General features: G+C 38.2%; 1 protein-coding gene across 1 annotated transcript in view; it reads left to right on the top strand.

Moving 5' to 3' along the window:
- Positions 1-17,572, top strand: part of WDPCP (WD repeat containing planar cell polarity effector) — a 161,167-nt gene that overhangs the window by 42,195 nt on the left and 101,400 nt on the right. The window contains exons 3-7 of the mRNA XM_069852966.1: positions 10,315-10,399; positions 12,053-12,097; positions 12,917-12,967; positions 15,441-15,511; positions 15,760-15,819. Of these exons, the coding sequence (XP_069709067.1) occupies positions 10,339-10,399; positions 12,053-12,097; positions 12,917-12,967; positions 15,441-15,511; positions 15,760-15,819 (288 nt within the window). The 5' untranslated portion in view covers positions 10,315-10,338. The remainder of the gene's footprint in view (positions 1-10,314; positions 10,400-12,052; positions 12,098-12,916; positions 12,968-15,440; positions 15,512-15,759; positions 15,820-17,572) is intronic.

Genomic DNA, 17,572 nt, shown 5'->3' with positions numbered 1-17,572 from the left:
CAAAACAAAACAGAAGAAAACAGGTCAACATAAAAAGACACTGAAAATTATTTAAATGGGAAAACATTAAAAAATAGAAAAAACTGTTTTAAGATGTTGTAGATCAATCTGTTCTACTAAATCGATCTGTTCTATTAAATTTATTGAGCTCATACAATGTATTCAGAAATATATTTCTGTTTTTAAAGACAGCTTGCAAATTTGAAGGATTTGTAAATCAAATAAATGTGAATTCTTTAAATGAAAATTCTTTAAACGAGTACTCAGTTAACATGCATAGTATAAAATATTAAAGGCAAGAGCTGTGCAGTTCAGTGAGAAATTTGTTGGTACAGCACATAAAAGGAAAACTATATATAGATGTTCAAGCTATATATTCAGTGCTGTACTTAGAAAAATTAACTGACATCCTTACAGGTCTGGTTAGTAGTTTGCGACCTAAATGTGAAATACTGCATAAAAATATGAAAGTATCTTATTTGCTTAGGTGCAAATATAGTTAGAATTCAGACTGAACTGTGGTTAACTCATTGCTATGGACTTAACTAGTGTTGTGATCACAGTTTATTTAATATAACAGTAGCAGCCCTGGCTGCAAGACCAGCTGATGAATTAAAATGCCTTTGCATAGAAGTGTAAATGGAAAGAAACAAATCAGATCTGTTGCTTTCAATAGTACCACTGTAAACCCACGCATTTACATAATTTATTTCCAGTGTGAAATGGTTTTCTTAGTTTAAAGACCTGCTGATATAAACCTGCTTCCTTGCTTTCAGGAACTGTAGCAATGGTAGGACAACAGAGCAAGGACTTTTCCTGTGCTTGAATAATTTGCAGGTCCTTTCACCTTTTGATGATTGTTTCTGCCTAGCTTAAAAAAGAGAAATTTTACTATCTGCTCTTTTGACTAATGGTAAGAAATCACTATTATGAAATCTACTGATCTTCTGACCTTTAGTATTGAAAAATTGGTTTATTTACAACAATCACTATCTGAAAGAATAGCATAAAACAGTTTGACATTTGGTACTTCTGTAATTACCTTATGTCATGTGTCAGCACTGGTTATCTGTAGTTTGGATCACTTATCTACCATCTGGTTTATATAAAGGCCTTCGGGGTCGTTATCAAAATGTATATATGAACTTTTCACTCTGTGAAGTGAAAACCTGGGTCAATTATATCTATTTTCCGTGACCTTCTTAACTTTTCACACCCGCTCTGCCGGAGAGTTGTTAGATTGCGATACTTGCCTGCAGTATCAATTGGAGAATGATTCGTAGCTTCGTTAATGTTGTCAGAGGTGTGGCTGATATATAAATTAAATATCTTTGTGACAAATGCCATTACCTCCCTCAAATTCATTCTGCTTCACTGTTGTTAGTCGTATTATCTGTTCAATTGATTAATAGCTGTCTTTCAAAAGAGTGCACCAATAATTCTGTGTGCATCTGAAGGTAGGAGACCCAGTAGTGTGGTTCGGGCAATAGGCTAGAATTTACCAAATAAAAATTTAGAACCTATCATCATCTACTTGGGTGACAACTCAGAAAAAAATTATGCCTAGGTTTTGACACATGAACAAGCAATTAGGTGTAACAAGTTACCCCCATGTAGATTTCCTGTAGGATTTGTGCACCCTCTCTCTTGTAGACAGAGTTTTAGTTTCGAGCTCAGAGGACGAACTGGACAGCTGTTTCTTAACCAACAATTCACGTCCTGAACAATGGCCTGCATGCCTTTTGCCCACATACAACTAATCTGTTTTAATATAATAATATTTCAAACACTGGTGGTTAGTATTAATATAAATTAAGTTTGGCACCACTTTTTTGTGGTACTCTTGAATGATGTGACACTGCTATGAGCTTTGCCATAGACGTGATGGAGACCATTGCTGCAGAACCACTTGTAAGATCAGGACCTCGACATTTTGAATGCAGCTAAAATAGTTGAGTATAAATAATAATTGTGCAAGAAGTGATACCAGCTGGAGAAGTTGATCAACATGGAAATTGTTCTGTTTTACTGCATTTACAGAATGTATATGTCAAATCATCTTGCTGTTCTTAAGGAGCCGTATGTATATTGCACAGTTAAATGTATAAGTATTTTGAAGTATGAGAACTCAGTAAATGTCATTGCAAAAAAGAGGATTATTTTCAGAATCACAGAACAATAAAACAAACATCACAAAAGTTAATTCAATGGAGCATGATACAACTTCACAGCATGGGAATAAATTTACAATGTATAATTTTCATACCAGAATTCTGGAGTTATCAGATAACGTATTTCCTTTCAATGATTATTCTGCAAGCCATATTTAGGCCTTTCTTACAATAGAAGCTTCACTGTGTATTTCTATACAGAGTGCTCTTGTGCGTTGTTCACCCATCTACAAAATAGTTTTCCTATTTAGATTGGGGAAGTTAGAATAAGGAAAAGAATTTGCTTCATTCATGTGTTTGGCAAAAATATTCTGAGTCATCCAAGTCTGAAGAGAAAGAAAGTAGCATTGACAAGAAAGAAAGTAGCAAGAGTAAATATTTGCCTAGAGTAAACATAACAACAGTAAATATTTGCCTAGAACTTATGATTTATGATAATTGAACAACTTGTTATTTGTGTAGCTAAAAATATTCTTGAACCAGTATTATACTATGGAATATTACGCACTGACTAGATTTATAAGATCATGCCTTTATTTCTGCTTCTTAAAATCAGAGGTTGGTCTTGCAAACTGGGGACCCAATTTTCATTTATACTACAAAGTCTACACTTCTTTTCCCGGTGGAAGGGGGATTTAAAGGAGAAGTAAATAAATATGAGAATTAAGCCCACTGTGCTACTAAAAATAGGAAGGACCTCAGGCTTGAAGTTTCAGTTTCAGGAGTAGTAGTATTGAGGAGGGGCTGACCTAGGCTCAGAAATAAAGGAGCTGCAGGTGAGGAGGGTTCCAAATTCAACAAGCATCTAAGAAAAAGTGCAGTGGATCCAAGTGCAGTCTGGAGTGGACCCACAGCCAAAGAGCCAAGAACTCCCCCACTGGCACACACAGAAGGAGGACAACAATGAAGAAGAATGGAAGCTTGCAAGGGCAAGGACCAGCAGTAGGAAAAGGCTTCCTCAGAAGCCTGAGGTATCCTTGCAGAACCACTTCACTGCTCTACAGAGTGAAGAGGAGACACCGGACACATTGGAGAGACACTCAAACCGAGTAAGACACCTTGATCTGCTCCCCAGTAACAATCAGCACAATGAAGAAAAGGTGATGGGTAGTAGTAGTGGGAGACTCTCTTCTGAGAGGTACAGAGGCACGCATTTGCTGACCCAATCCAATCCAGAGAGGTGTGCTGCCTACCAGGGGCTCGTAACAGGGTTGTTTCAGACAGACACCAGGGCTGTACCCAGGAGCACTCTGAAGGGTATCAAGAGGGATTGCAGAGCCCTGGGAGCAGTGATAAGGGACTCTGGAGCTCAAGTAATTTTTTCATCAATCCTCCTGGTCAAAGTGATGGGGTTCAAAAGGGCCAGTTGAGTCTGGCAAATCCACAAATGGCTACAGGGCTGGTGGCATAGCCAGGGCTTTGGCTACATAGACTATGGGATGCACTTTGAGAAAGCCAGTTTACTGGAGACTGATGGAATTCATCTGTCAGAGAAGGGGAAGAGTATCTTCCATCATAAGCTTGCCAACCTGGTGAAAAGGGCTTTAAACTAAAGTTGTCTGGGGAGGGGAACCTCAATCTGTCTCACTTTTACCAGTTTGATGCTAATGCTAGCAACAGATACCCAGAGCCTGAGGAAGGAACACAGATCAGCAGGAGAGCACCTGAAGAGAAACGAATTATTTGGGGGCCCAACTTAAGTGCCTCTATGCAAACACGCATAGTATGGGGAATAAACAAGAAGAGTAAGAGATGTGTACACGCATGCAGGAGTATGATGTCATTGGCATCAGGGAGATATGGTGGGATGAATCCTATGACTGGAGTGTTGGATGGAGGGATACAGGCTCTTTAGGAAGCACAGGCAAGAGAGATGAGGAAGGGATGTTATCCTCTATGTCAATGACCAGCTGGAATGCATGGAGCTCAACCTGGGGATGGATGAGGAGCCAACTGAGAGCTTGTGGGTCAGGATTAAAGGGAAGGCAGAGCCAGATGACATTATAGCGGCGGGTCTGCTACAGGCCATGGGACCAGGAAGAGGGTGTAGATGAGGCCCTCTATGAACAGATAGGCACAGCCTAATGTTTGCAAGCCCTGGACTTCATGGAGGACTTCAGCCACCCTGGCATCTATTGAAGGGACAACACAGCAGGGTACAAGCAATCCAGGAGGCTCTTGGAATGCATTAATGATAATTTCCTTCTCCAAGTGATAGAAGAGCCAATGAGGAGAGGTGCTATGCTGGACCTTGTTCTAACCAACGAGGAGTGGCTGGTGGGGAGTGTGAAGCTGCAGTGACCATGAAGTGATGCAGTTCAATATGCTTAGGGCAGTGAGGAGGGCATGCAGCAAGCTCACTGCCCTGGACTTCAGGAGAGCAGACTTTGTCCTCTTCAGGTATCTACTTGGTAGCGTACCACAGGAAAAAAGCCCTGGAGGGGAGAGGGGCCCAAGAAAGCTGGTTAATATTCAAGGATCCTCTCCTCCAAGCTCAAAAAGGAAGTTGAGCAAAAATGCCAGGAAGCCTGTGTGTATGAACAAGGGACTCCTGGACAAACGTATGCACAGAAAGGAAGTCTAGAGAGGGTGAAAGCAAGGGCAGGCAACCTGGGAGGAATACAGAGAAATTACACAAGCAGCCAGGGATCAGGTTAGGAAAGCTAAAGCCCTGATAGAATTAAATCTGGCCAAGGTTGTCCAGGTCAACAAGAAAAGCTTCCATAGGTACATTTGTGATAATAAGAAGACTAAGGAGAATGTGGGCTCTCTCCAGAAGGAAATGAGAGACCTGGTTCCCCAGGATATTGAGAAGGATGAGGTACTCAATGACCCTTTTACCTCAATCTTTACCAACAAGGGCTCAAGCCACACCATGCAAGTTGCAGAGGGCAAAGACAGGGACTGGGAGAATGAAGAACTGGCCGCTGTAGGAGAGGATCTGGTACCTGACCATCTAAGGAACCTGAAGGTGCATAAGTCCATGGGACCTGATGAGATGCATCTGTGGGTCCAAGGGAACTGGTGGATGAAGTTGCTAAGCTGCTATCCAACATATTTGAGAAGTCATGGCAGTCTGGTGGAGTTCACACTGTTTGGAAAAAGTGAAACATAACTCCCATTTTTAAAAGAGGTAAAAAGGAAGGCCCAGGGAAGTACAGGCCAGTCAGTCTCACCTCTGTGATCGTGGAACAGATCCTCCTGGAAACTCTGCTGAGGCACATGGAAAATGAGGAGGTGATTGGTGACAGCCAACGTGGCTTCACTGAGGGCAGATTTTGCCTGAAAAACTTTATGGCCTTCTATGATGGGGCTACAGCGTTGGTGGATAAGGGAAGAGTAACTGACATCATCTAGCTGGACTGCTGCAAAGTATTCAACACTGTCCAACGTGACATTATTGTCTCTAAATTGATTGGAGAGATATGGATTTGACAGATGGATAAGGACTTGGCTGAATGGTCACATTGAGTTGTGGGCAACGACTCAGTGTCCAAGTGGGAGACCAGTGATGAGTGGCATTCTACAGGGATGGATATTGAGACCAGTGTTGTTTAACGTCTTTGTTACAGACAGGGACAGAGGGATTGAGGGCACCCTCAGCAAGTTTGCCAGCGACACCAAGCTGTGTGGCTCAGTCAATGTGCTGGAGGGAAAGGACCATCCAGAGGGACCTTAGCAGGTTTGAGATGTGGGCCTGTGGGAACCTCATGAACTTCAATGAGGCCAAGTGCGAGGTCCTGCACCTGGGTCAGGGCAGTCCCAAGCACAGATACAGGCTAGGCAGAGAATGGGTTGAGAATAGCCTTGAAGAGAAGGACTTCGAGTTGCTGGTGTGTGAGCAGCTCAACATGAGCTGGCAATGTGCACTTGCAGCCCAGAAAGCCAACTGTATCCTGAGCTGCATCAAAAGAAGTGTGGCCAGCAGGTTGAGGGTGGTGATTCTCCCCCTCTACTCTGTTCTTGTAGGACCTCATCTGGAGTCCTGTGTTTGGTTCTGGAGTTCTCAGCACAGGAACGACATGGATCTGTTAGAGTGAGTCCAGAGGAGGGCCACAATGATGGGAGGGCTGGAGCAGCTTGCAGATGCTGTTACGGAGGAATTAGTAATCCATTTGATCCAAATTTTGTCAGGTCAGTCTTTTGCTTTAGGTAGCCATGGCATTTTTAATCTGATCTTGAATGACAGAACAGCATTCACTGTTGTGGTTAATCACAATCTTACTGTAAACAGGGCTCCAACCCTGACTGCCATGTATTATGCACTGCAAAGCTTCTATTTATGATACACCTCGGACTCTGTCAGCGCAAAGTGAAAGATGAAGACTAGAACCATTGCTTATCAGGAAATTACGTTAGATTTCCACAATTAAATGAATGAAACATTTAAGAATGAAGTGAGGATAGCTTCTTTTCTACATAGATGATAGAATTGCTAACCTGGGTAATCCAAAGCCAGGATTGCACAATGGGAGGCTGGATCAGAATACTACTTTTGCACCTATTTATCTTCTAATCAAATTTAAAATCTGCTATTTCTAAAATGTCTTAAATCCAAACATTTGTGAAATTTATTTGTATTGTAGCTAAAAAGTCAGAGCTGATCTTACCAATGGACTCAAAGAACCAAGGCCTTAAAACCTGATTGGGCTTCTGCAATTACTAGGTTTCTACACAGGAGCGTGAAACCATTCACACATACCTGTTTGCATGGTTTGCTCTAAACATTTGGGACAGTGTCACAGATTAGAAATAGCCTTCTTACTCTCCTGTATCTATTAGTGAGAAACTGGTACATTTGGCAGATGGTTGTCAAATGGTGCCCTTTAGCTTAGAAGTTCCAGGATTTACTCTTAGAGGGGGCACTTGAGCTAGCATTGTGACACCAAGCCATGCCTCTGGCAAGTGAACTACAGAGTTCGGATGGTCTGTTGTGTTCAGCGTTTCCTATTTTCTAGCTCTATGTCTCTCCTAACACATTTTCAGAGGTCCATGCTCTTGGGATGTCCTTGCCTCAGGAGCTGGGCATTGCCGTGCTCAAGCACCTCACTCTCCCATTAACTGTAGGGAAAGAGGAGAAATTCAGTATCAGTGCTCCAAGTCACTTATTCAGTGCATAGTTCCTAGCATTAGGCACAGCAGCAGCTATATTGAAGGTGTCAGAATGGACCCTAGATAGCAGTTTCAGCATTTCTTGATGTTATGAAGTGGCCAGATGGTTATTTTTCTGTATCAGTGGTTAAACAAAGATTTACTAAACTTAGATTTTTATTTTTTATTCAAACAAAGTACTCTTAACATGGATACTCGGGCAGGCTAACCATGGCAGACATCCCCATTTGTCAGTAAACTTTTGCAACCACCAAAATATCCCTGCCTATTGTTTGTGGAGATATTGTGAAAGCAGACAGTCTAGTGTTTCACGAGCCAGAAATTCAAATTAGAACCAGCCATTAAATCGAATTCCAATTTTACCTTAACCTATTTTTTCCCGAATTCTAATAAATTTTGAAAAGGGACGGAGGAATTTTAGTGTATTTTTCATACCTACCTCTTGCAGTAGCAGGGACTAGCTCATGTGGTTAAGGAACATTCCGAGAGGCACTTTTCGAATGCAAAAGTCCTCATCATTTGTCTTCATCATCCTCATCCCCATTGTGCTGTATTATAATGATGTGGTAAATGGTGAGATATAGTTGTGTAACTCTGAAAGTTGGCATGCATTCCTTCAAAAGGAACAAGAAAGGGTAATTAATCTGAACAAAATATTCAGACTTTACAATGCTGTATTTTGTTACACAAGCAAATTTTCTTTTTTTTTTTGTTTTGTTTGGTTTTTTTTTCTTGCAGACTATAACTAATCAGAAGGTGTTTCAGATTAGAGCATTGTTAAACTGGATTATTATTTTTTTGGCCAGATGTCCATTCTCATTGTCACAACAGCAACCAGCATTCGAAGAGTTAGCCATTTTTTGAGTACTTAGGTCCGAAGAAAGAAAGAAGCAAAAAGCTAAACTCAAGATTAGAATAATTGACAAAATCTCTTCTCCTTTTCTAGGTACATGGAGAATCTTGCTTCATGTAGGTTATTCAATGCTGAACTGAAATGCAGTTCTTTACAGATCTTTGATTTTTCTAATATTTTTTTACAAACTTTCTTTTTTCTCATTTTTGAGGGCAGGTTTTTTGAAAGCGTGTGTCTTGGACACTGAGTATTTAGTGCTTATTTGAAAGACTCCTGGGTTTTTTGAGAGTTGCCTTCATGTGTGACACTCAGTGAAAAAGTAAGGACTTCAGATCTTCTCTGATCTGTTGGTTTGGAAGGCATACAGCAGTATTAAAATGTTACGGCATAGATTTATATTCAGTAGGAGGACACAACTAAAGGGGCCCATGGAGACTACATACAAGAGCTTCGGATTAATCTGAAGAATTTATGTTAGATTATTTGTCATGCCAAAGTCTCTTAGTCTTGTCCTCTGGGCAGATGTGCCTTCTCTCCAGCTGAACAGATCATCTGCCAGTCAAAGGTTTGTGGGGTTTTTTTTCAGTCAAAATATGACAGAATTTTGAGAAGTTCACTCAATTCAATTACATTCCGTGTATGAGAGATTCTGATCTAGCATGTCTGGGCCTTGGGGAATGCAAGTTTTGTTTCACTTGGTGAAGTAAGAAAGGGGGAAAAAAGATAAAATAAATAAGAAAATTTTAATGTACAATCTCCTTTTACCGTGGTCCACATGGAAAATGAGGGGCTGCCCTCACTCATACATAATAATACCAAAAATGGTTCCCACGTTCAACAAGTCAACATGCTACTAATCTCCTTGCATTTTTTTCCAAACCTCATTCTCACCCAAGATGAAGGTATATTCCATTTACTGGATATGTATTGTGAGCTTTTATTTTCTGCGCCTTTTTTTTGATACAACTATAGGATTTAGTAAGTCAGCAAGACTTTTTTGTACATTTGGGATCAGTGTAAAGGAAATGCTATTTCCACTTGGTGCTATTCCAGTGGATTAGGCAGTGCATCAAAACATACATATTAGCTGGAGTGATAATACCTCGAGGCCTCATAGCTCTGCTGGGACTATGATAGTTTCATTGATGCTACCTGAAATTCATGTACATATTTTTCATTAAGCACTCTTGACATAAATGTGTGATATGCTATGTGAAAGGAATTCTGCAGTCATCTTGTAATCGATGCATTGTCTAGATGGCACTGATGGAAAGGAAATGAAGAGTCCACTTCAAAAAAGAAAAAAAGGTGCAAGTACAGTACTGTACCAACAGTAGTTCTTAAGTGTGCTGTATTTGTGTAAACTCCCCGTCCAAGTCCAGCTTTCACTGGATTCTTGGTTTAGTGAAAGAAGTGAAAGTAAGTGGCCTGATGGCCCACTTATAATGACAGCGTGACAGGAAATTACAGAGGCAAGTCTGTCAGTTAGGGGTCTCAGAAGAGTCCCACTGTCCCTTTGAAACACAGCACATCCTCTAGGGGGAATATTCGGATGGATTGTTGAAAAACACACAACAGTTTATAACTTAGTCAATGTACATAATATTTCAACTCATATTTTATATGCTTTGCAGCAGTTGTTTTAGTTGATTGAATATAAGGGCTCTTTTACTTAGGAAGGTATCGTTTTTATGTTTAGCACTATAACTAATACCTGCAAATACGATGTGATCAAAACTGTTTCTTGACTATATTGACACTTTCCGATGTATAGCGTTTAGAAGATTTGGCCTGAAAGTCAAATTCTCTTATCTAAGTCAGATCTTTAAGGAGTGGCTTCACTTCTGCATGGGTCAAGATAATACAATAAAAATAGGTTATAATGTGTATGTGAGAAGCATCAAGTGCAAAGTTATACGCATTAGCAAGCACAGCTGTAAATTTAAACAGATGTTGATTTTTCTCTGTATATGATGTATGTATAGATCTATATACATTTCTTACCCTATTCTTTCCCATGCACTATTCGTTTTACAGCGGTTGAAAAGTACTATTTGCATATAACAAAATATTTTGATGCTAGGTTCTTCTAGCACTTGGTTTCCAAAATATTTGAAGTTTCAGTGATGACAGAGGGTAATTTTTCTGCTCATGCAGTTTCTTTCATTCTTCTGATAGTGCTAAGGCTCCATCAGCCATCAGATGTCTTTCTGCCTGACTGAGATGTTTCTGTGGTCTTTGAAGACTAACTTACATATTAGAGGTAAGCTGTTACCTGTTACTAAAACAAAACAGCAAAGCTTGTTGATGAATATTAAACCGATGTGAAATTCTGAATACCCAAACAAAGTGGGTTTTATACTTAGGAGAAAGAAAATTAGGCAGCATGTGATGTTTGAACTTGGTCAGCTCCTTTGCTTATCATAGAACTGGAGCATCTTTTCAAGTTAAAAAATTTGAGATTGTATTTAATTGAATGCATTTTCCTTTTTAGGAAGCTGTGCCCTACTTGACTGTAAGCTTCAGTTTAATGACTAGTTTGGGTGAACAAAGGTCTATAGCCAACTGATTTGTGGAGGCGTTGTGATTTGTATTTAGCATGAAAATCAAAAAATTGCTGCATATTCTGCGCATTTTGCATGATTTTTTTAAATTTTATACTTACAAGAATACAGTTATCTTATTAATTGCTTGTTTCAAGAGACACATGACTAATTACTAGCTGTTTAGAAATTACCTGCATTTATCTTGCCTTGCTATTGCTAAAATATAATACTAAAAAAGCCCTCACTCATTTATAAGTGGACCATATAAAAATATTATTTATGACACTTTATGCCAATTGTAGTGTACAATACTTTTAAAAAAAATATTATTTTTAATATTATTGACAATCTAAATGACTATGAATGAATATTCAGTTGAATCTTATTATGCAAATATTTACTCTGTATGTCTTGGTATCCCGTCTTGGTGTGAGAACTGTTCTGTAAGAACAATAATATAAAAAAGTCAAAAGCTGTATTTCATAGAAAAGTCTAATGGTTAAAGTAAACACATAGCTGTGATTTATTGTAATTAAAGGTGAGCTGTGGCCTGCTGTGTGTACTTTCTGCCTTTGACCTTCTTGCTTCCTCTCTGCCATTTATTCATTCGAAAATTCTGACACACACGGGAGGACTGCTGTCTTGTTTTAAAAGCTGCCTGCCATTGTGGTGTCTTCCTACATTCCTCCATTTAAGAAATTTCTACTCATGGTTTATCCATGTCTGAGTTTAGGAGGAGATAGAGGTGATGTCAAACTAATTGCTTTCTAACAATATAACTTAAAGCCATAGGAACTGGCTTGTGTGGCTTGCAGTCCCAATGTACTTGAAACATTTGATTTTCTTTGCCATGGGAACTAGGTAAACAGCAATACCTATAGATAAGAATAATGGATCCTTTGAAAGGGCAGCTTTATGAGTTCATGAATCTTAAGAAAAAAATCCTGTTGTCTGTAGCTCAGCTGTATCAGTCATGAGAAAACATTTTAAGTTATTCTAAGGTACACTTTTCACAATGATCCTTACCTTTGCTTGTGAAAGAGCACAAAAGGTGCTAATTAGGAAGATGGTAAAAATACTTTTGCATGTTGGCAGCTGGAAGAGAATCAAAGTATATGTGAAGGAAGTGACAGCTCCCAGTAAATATAAGGACCTGTCACATTTTCCTTCATCTCTTACTTGCTGGTTCTTCAAAGTCCTACTGGTATTCAGACTGTATGCTGTAGTTTTTCCACCATCACTTGTATTTTAACACTTAATGCTCTGCTCCAGCTAGCAAAAACTGAGATACTGAACTTTGCTTGCTAAGTTGTGTTTTGTTTCCAGTTTCGCTTCCATGATTAAATGTATTTACATTCAATTGTATATAGATGAAGATATCGGGATCCACCAATACCATGACAAGAGAACAACAGGTAAAATATAAATAACCATAACTAAAACTAAACAGAACTTCTAAATGTTCAATCTTTGACACTGACTGCTTGCTCTGAAAAATGAAACTTTGATTTTCTTGTTAATACATGCTTCTGTATTTATATAGAGTAAGGAAACACAGAAAGAGGTTCTCTCTCCTGAGCTCTGTCAGAGTATTTAAAAAATTTTTTGTTCCTCAGAAGAAAAAAAAATCGGAAAAATACTTACATAAAACCAACCTTTATGTCATTAAACTAGAAATTGCTGGCATCCCAGCAGAGGGCATCGTGAACGCGCCAGAGGGCCAGCCCAGTTGTCCTGCATCCCTGCCTGCTGTCCGAAATGACCATTTCAGAGGGAACGATCAATTTTCTTTATCTGATTAATCCTGTTAATCCTAGAAGTTTCAAGATGGGCCAAAAGGTCTGTTCAGCTAGAGTTACTTCATCTTTGCGGCCAGGTTAGAAGCGGAGGCTTGTGTGGGCAGTCTGTGACTGGGTTTCATGGTTAATATGCTGTCTCCCCAGCTCTGCTGACAGACTGACTCAGCTGCTCCGCTGGGCTCAGTTGCAGCTCACTTCACTATCTGATGAGATTGGAGGCTCAGTAATGCTGGCCCGCCTGTTGGGCTGCGTAAGCCTTTCTTTCACTGCAAATTTAAGATATCTGTCTTACGAGGTGAAAAAGTTGGGACTGTCTTAATTTTTTGTAAATTTCTGTGTTTTATCAAACTGTATGAATCTTCTCTCTAATATTAATACTTGCTGACAGCAGTAGTAAGGATTATCACTCATCTTTTCATCCTTTCTTTCTTTTAGCATCACAGATGAAGCATGGTTACTTAGAAGAGAAGCAAAAGCTAGCAGAATGTAAGGACATTTCCTGAGTTTCTTGTTACAATAAGACCAAATTAATAATTTGGTTTGGCAATGCCCCTGGAAAAGCATTAAAATAATCTCAGACTGCTTTTGGTGTAACTTTCTGTATATGCTATCTAAGATAGAAGGCCACAGAACTGCATAAAACAAAACAATGGAAAAGTGGTAATTATTCCATCCTGGTGTGTTTACAGTCTGATTTTTTTTTTTTCTGTGTCACTACGTACAGTAGTGTGTATTACTTATCAAATCCATTATCAAGAGGAATCACAAAAATAATCACGATCTAGATTTTTCCTTACAAAATTTACTTAGCAGATTAGCCATAAACATTTTTCCAATCAGCTCTTAAACTGAAATACCAGCTGCCTCAAAGCTGAAAATTATAACTAAAATACTTTCAACCAAAGTCGAATTCCAGGTTAATAACAAGCTGCCTTTATAAAACACTTCAAGCTTTGAAACATTTACACTGTTACTGCATTATCTGGTTAAAGCAATTTCAGTTTATGTGATCACCCAGCAATACTGTGACGCTTAAAGATTTTTATATTACTACAACTTTTCTGTAGCTCAAGTTTTACAACTCCTGTGTAGTTATTATTGCTCAAAGGATTTGTTGATGATCAAGCATTATTACATGACAACTCTGAAAAATCTAATTGATTTTTAGATGACTTAACAAAGTAATATGTGTGCTGTAAGAATTGCCGTAGCATTTTATCTTGTCGTAATGAAAACTCATGTGGAATTGTGCATGTGTCTGAGGGCAAAATGTGTTTCGGAAGGATAAGTTGTTTGCAACACCATCAAGTGTGTTTGAAGCAAGTTAAAGCCCCACTGGGGATGGGTATTAAGGCGCACGCAGCCATGTGGTAAATCTACACCTGCTGTGGAAGGTTGTGTGTCAGTCAGAATCAATACTGCTCTGTCAAGGTGAGGAGGTGAGAAAGGGTTGTAAGTAGGGAGGAGCATAATGGATCTACATCCCTTGTACTCTGCATTGTCTTACATGTGCTGCCTGTATGAAAAGAGAAGCAGGCCCAGATAAACCCTGCTGTGCCGGAGCCCCAGCTGTTGTCTTTTATACATGCGACATGCAAAAGGAACACAAGCTACTGTACCTCGTTGCCGTAAATGTAGAGGTGGCCTAGGCACAAGGCACTATATAGCACGTTTCTTAAAGAGGAGCACTGGGTAACTTTATTCACAGCTGCTGATTTGTATATAGTTTGGTATCCGTAGAGGCAATTTCCCATTTTGCATACGTGGATAAATATTCCAGTATTTCTGAAAGCACCCGTTGAAAATGTGATCTTATATGCCTAATTAATATTATCATAACGGTTCCGCCAACACTGGCTTCAGTCCAATAAAATACAAAGAGAAGTTGTATGTTGGTGTGCTCTTTTGTTGATATATTAAATCCTTCATTTTTTCACTCTATAGCACTTCTATTGTAAGGTTGTTTTTGCAGGGAGGTTTTAACACAACTGTTCAAGTCATTCAGTCTGGAAGCTGGCGTACAAACTGACAGCTTAGAGCTCAAAACTTTTCATCGGATTTCCTTTAAACAGGCGAGATTTTAAAAAGACCATGTTCTAGTTCCTTTTGGTTTTTGTTGTATACTTATGAATGGAAAACTGCTCACTTTTGAAAGATGAAATTTCACGAGTTATTAGGGCCTGATTCTCAGCTGTGGAACAAACCATTTACTAGCAGCTCCAGAGGAGGCTTTGCCTCCTGGTTTCAGAGTTAATGTATTAATTCTCACAATGATTTGCTGAGCTAATAAATTTTTTAAAGAACTGTAGCAGTCATGCATTTTCTTGTTTGCTTGACTTGTAAATAACTACAGTCCATACTGTAAGTTATGGTGTTCACATTTACCTGTTGTTAATACCTCTAAATATGCACATATTCACGTGTATATATTTTGCAGACATGTTAGTGCCTACTTTTTGAAATTAGGCAATGAAAAGCTAGTTCAAAAGAATAGCTGTTTAAGATTTGATAACTTGAATCTGAGTTAACATACTGAATGTGAGATGCTTTCTCATTGCAAGCGCTTAGCAGCTAGGTAAGATACTACATCCTGAAAGATTTGTACACAATTGCCGTGGTGAATTCACAATCTGTGGATATTTTATGCTAACTGTTCCTATGACAGAGCCTTTCAAAAGGATATCATTTGACAATATAAACCAATAGAAACCATAGCCTTTTTTTTCTAATTAAAAGTGAGTTTTACATTTGAAGTAAGCACTAGAAATCTTAGGTTTTGCATTTCCACAGAAAAAGAAGTTCAACTTGAATGTTTTTTTTATTATTATATATGAATGTATGTTTGTACACACACAAGCACTTTTTTTTTTTACATACACATACATATACATACAGACTGGCCTATATATATACATTTCTCTATCTTCCTTTTTTTTTTTTTTTAACTTTTATTTACCAGCTCGAGATTATTCTTGGATACTGAAAAACAAGCGACCAGACAAACTGCGAGACACACTGAAGGAGCTAGAGGTATGTTTCAGAAAGTTTCAAGTACAGCAACACATAATCTGGTTTTCAAACCTCTTTCAACAGCTTTAATTTTCATAAAGATCCAACTCTCCCAGTGATGATAAATGTGCTTTTGTCTGGCGGGCTGTTCTAAAACAGCTGCATCTTTGTGTGGCATGCTTCATGTATAAACTGGAAAATCAGAAGTATGTTAACTGATAGTGACAATGTGTACTGCCGACTCCACTCTGTTTTCTGTTATCCTTTAGGACTTAATGCAAAACAGTCAATGGATCCTGAGCAGATGGAAGAACAAACGTATCTGTCAGGTAAAATGTTTTGACAAGCTTTTGCAATGTTCAGTCAGTGGAGCCAAACAACCATTCAGTTATTGATTCAATAGTGTTAAAACAGAAAATAATTGGGGTTTTTTTAGTGCATAAGCTCTTATTGTCTTTACTGTGGTTATTTAAATTTCTAACCTGAAATAGATGCTATAAACCAAATATCTGTTTTTTATGAACAAGGAAAAGTTACATCGAAGGACTCTGATTCTGTGAGATTATTATTATTTGGAGAAACTCAAAGCATCCTGTACCTCAAAATAGTAGGATAAGGGAGCAGTTAAGATATATATACAGGTCTGGAATCTACGTTAAATTACATATATATTTGTTATTTGCATGTCTGTCGCACATCTTTTTGCTTAGTGCTAGGATAATATAAGAGGGATGGTATAACACTAAATGAGCTAGATTGTTAATCAACTTATGGAACAAAAGCTATTATGGAATGTGGCACACATGTAACTGTATTCTCCATCCATATAAAGTTCCACATATTTTACATTAGAAACACCTTTTCACATCCTTGTTAACACAGAACACTAGGGTAGGTGGCAGATCAGAAGATGACGTGTGCTCTAGCTCCTTAATAATGAACGTGTTCTGAAAGACATATGTAATGTATTTTATAAGTTTCTGCAGTCTTCGTTGTTTATGAGGAATGTGAATCATATTTGAAGCTGCTTTGGCATGGGTAATACTTGTAAATATGACTAATACTCTTTCTAAAAAGAAATTTTTTATTCTAACTTTTATGCCTTTTCAGAATCATAATTGTTTGCTTCTAATTCAAGAAGTTTCAAAGTGTGTCAGCAGGATTAATTTTAAATATTTGAACATTTTACAGCTGAAATTGCAGAAATGTCTTTAAGAATAGCAAAATTTTTAAATACCTGACGTGCCGAATAGTATGTAGTCTTTTTGGATCAATAATAAAGATATTATTGGCTAAGATACATTTGCTTATCAGATCTTAGATCTAGTAAATGTATATAATTCACATACGTATTACATAGCAGATATCTGTGAATATTAATCTTCTAGAACTGATTTAAATATTAATTGCAAGCTAATTTAGAGGGCTAATTTTTCTTTATGTTATTGTTCTGATTAGGAAAGGAATTAGGTTAAGGAATATTGAGTCAAATAGTGTATCCATCTGCTTCCCAGTTTGCTGTCTGTTTTTTTTTTTGCTGTCCATTCTTCCTCTTTCATATTCCCTTCCCTCCCATCTATCAGCCTGCATTCACCTGCATTCCTTAACAAGACATACTTTGTAACAGTGAGCTTCTTGCCAAAAATTGATCATTCTGCCTTTATGATGTAACACCTTTAGTTGACTATCAATTCTCTTATCAATTCTCTTTTTTTGACTTAGTGTCCTCTAAGTAGTTTCTGGCTGACATAAAAAAAATATAGACAATATATACAATTTTACTTATTTCTTGTACAACATGGGAAAGAAATAGATGGATGTTTTTATCTGAGTATATTAGCTCTGGCTCTGTGTTGGATGGAATCATGTGAAGTGGCAGCTTAATAAACTGCATATTTTATTAGGGTTTTTTAGATGGCATGTGTGGCCAGAGTAAAAGTGATAGTAAAAATTATAGATAAAACTCATAGTAATTTCTCTGTCCTTAAATTCTACTTTTGGTTTCTCAATTACAAGACAAAATGTTTTGGTTTTTAATGTAATAATGGCTGACAATTGACATCTCCAGCAGAGTTTAAAATG

Source organism: Phaenicophaeus curvirostris, chromosome 2, assembly GCF_032191515.1.
Source record: "Phaenicophaeus curvirostris isolate KB17595 chromosome 2, BPBGC_Pcur_1.0, whole genome shotgun sequence".
In the NCBI taxonomy this organism is placed as follows: Eukaryota; Metazoa; Chordata; class Aves; order Cuculiformes; family Cuculidae; genus Phaenicophaeus; species Phaenicophaeus curvirostris.
Note: the sequence above shows the minus strand (reverse complement) of the source record. Positions and strands in the feature narration are given on the sequence as shown.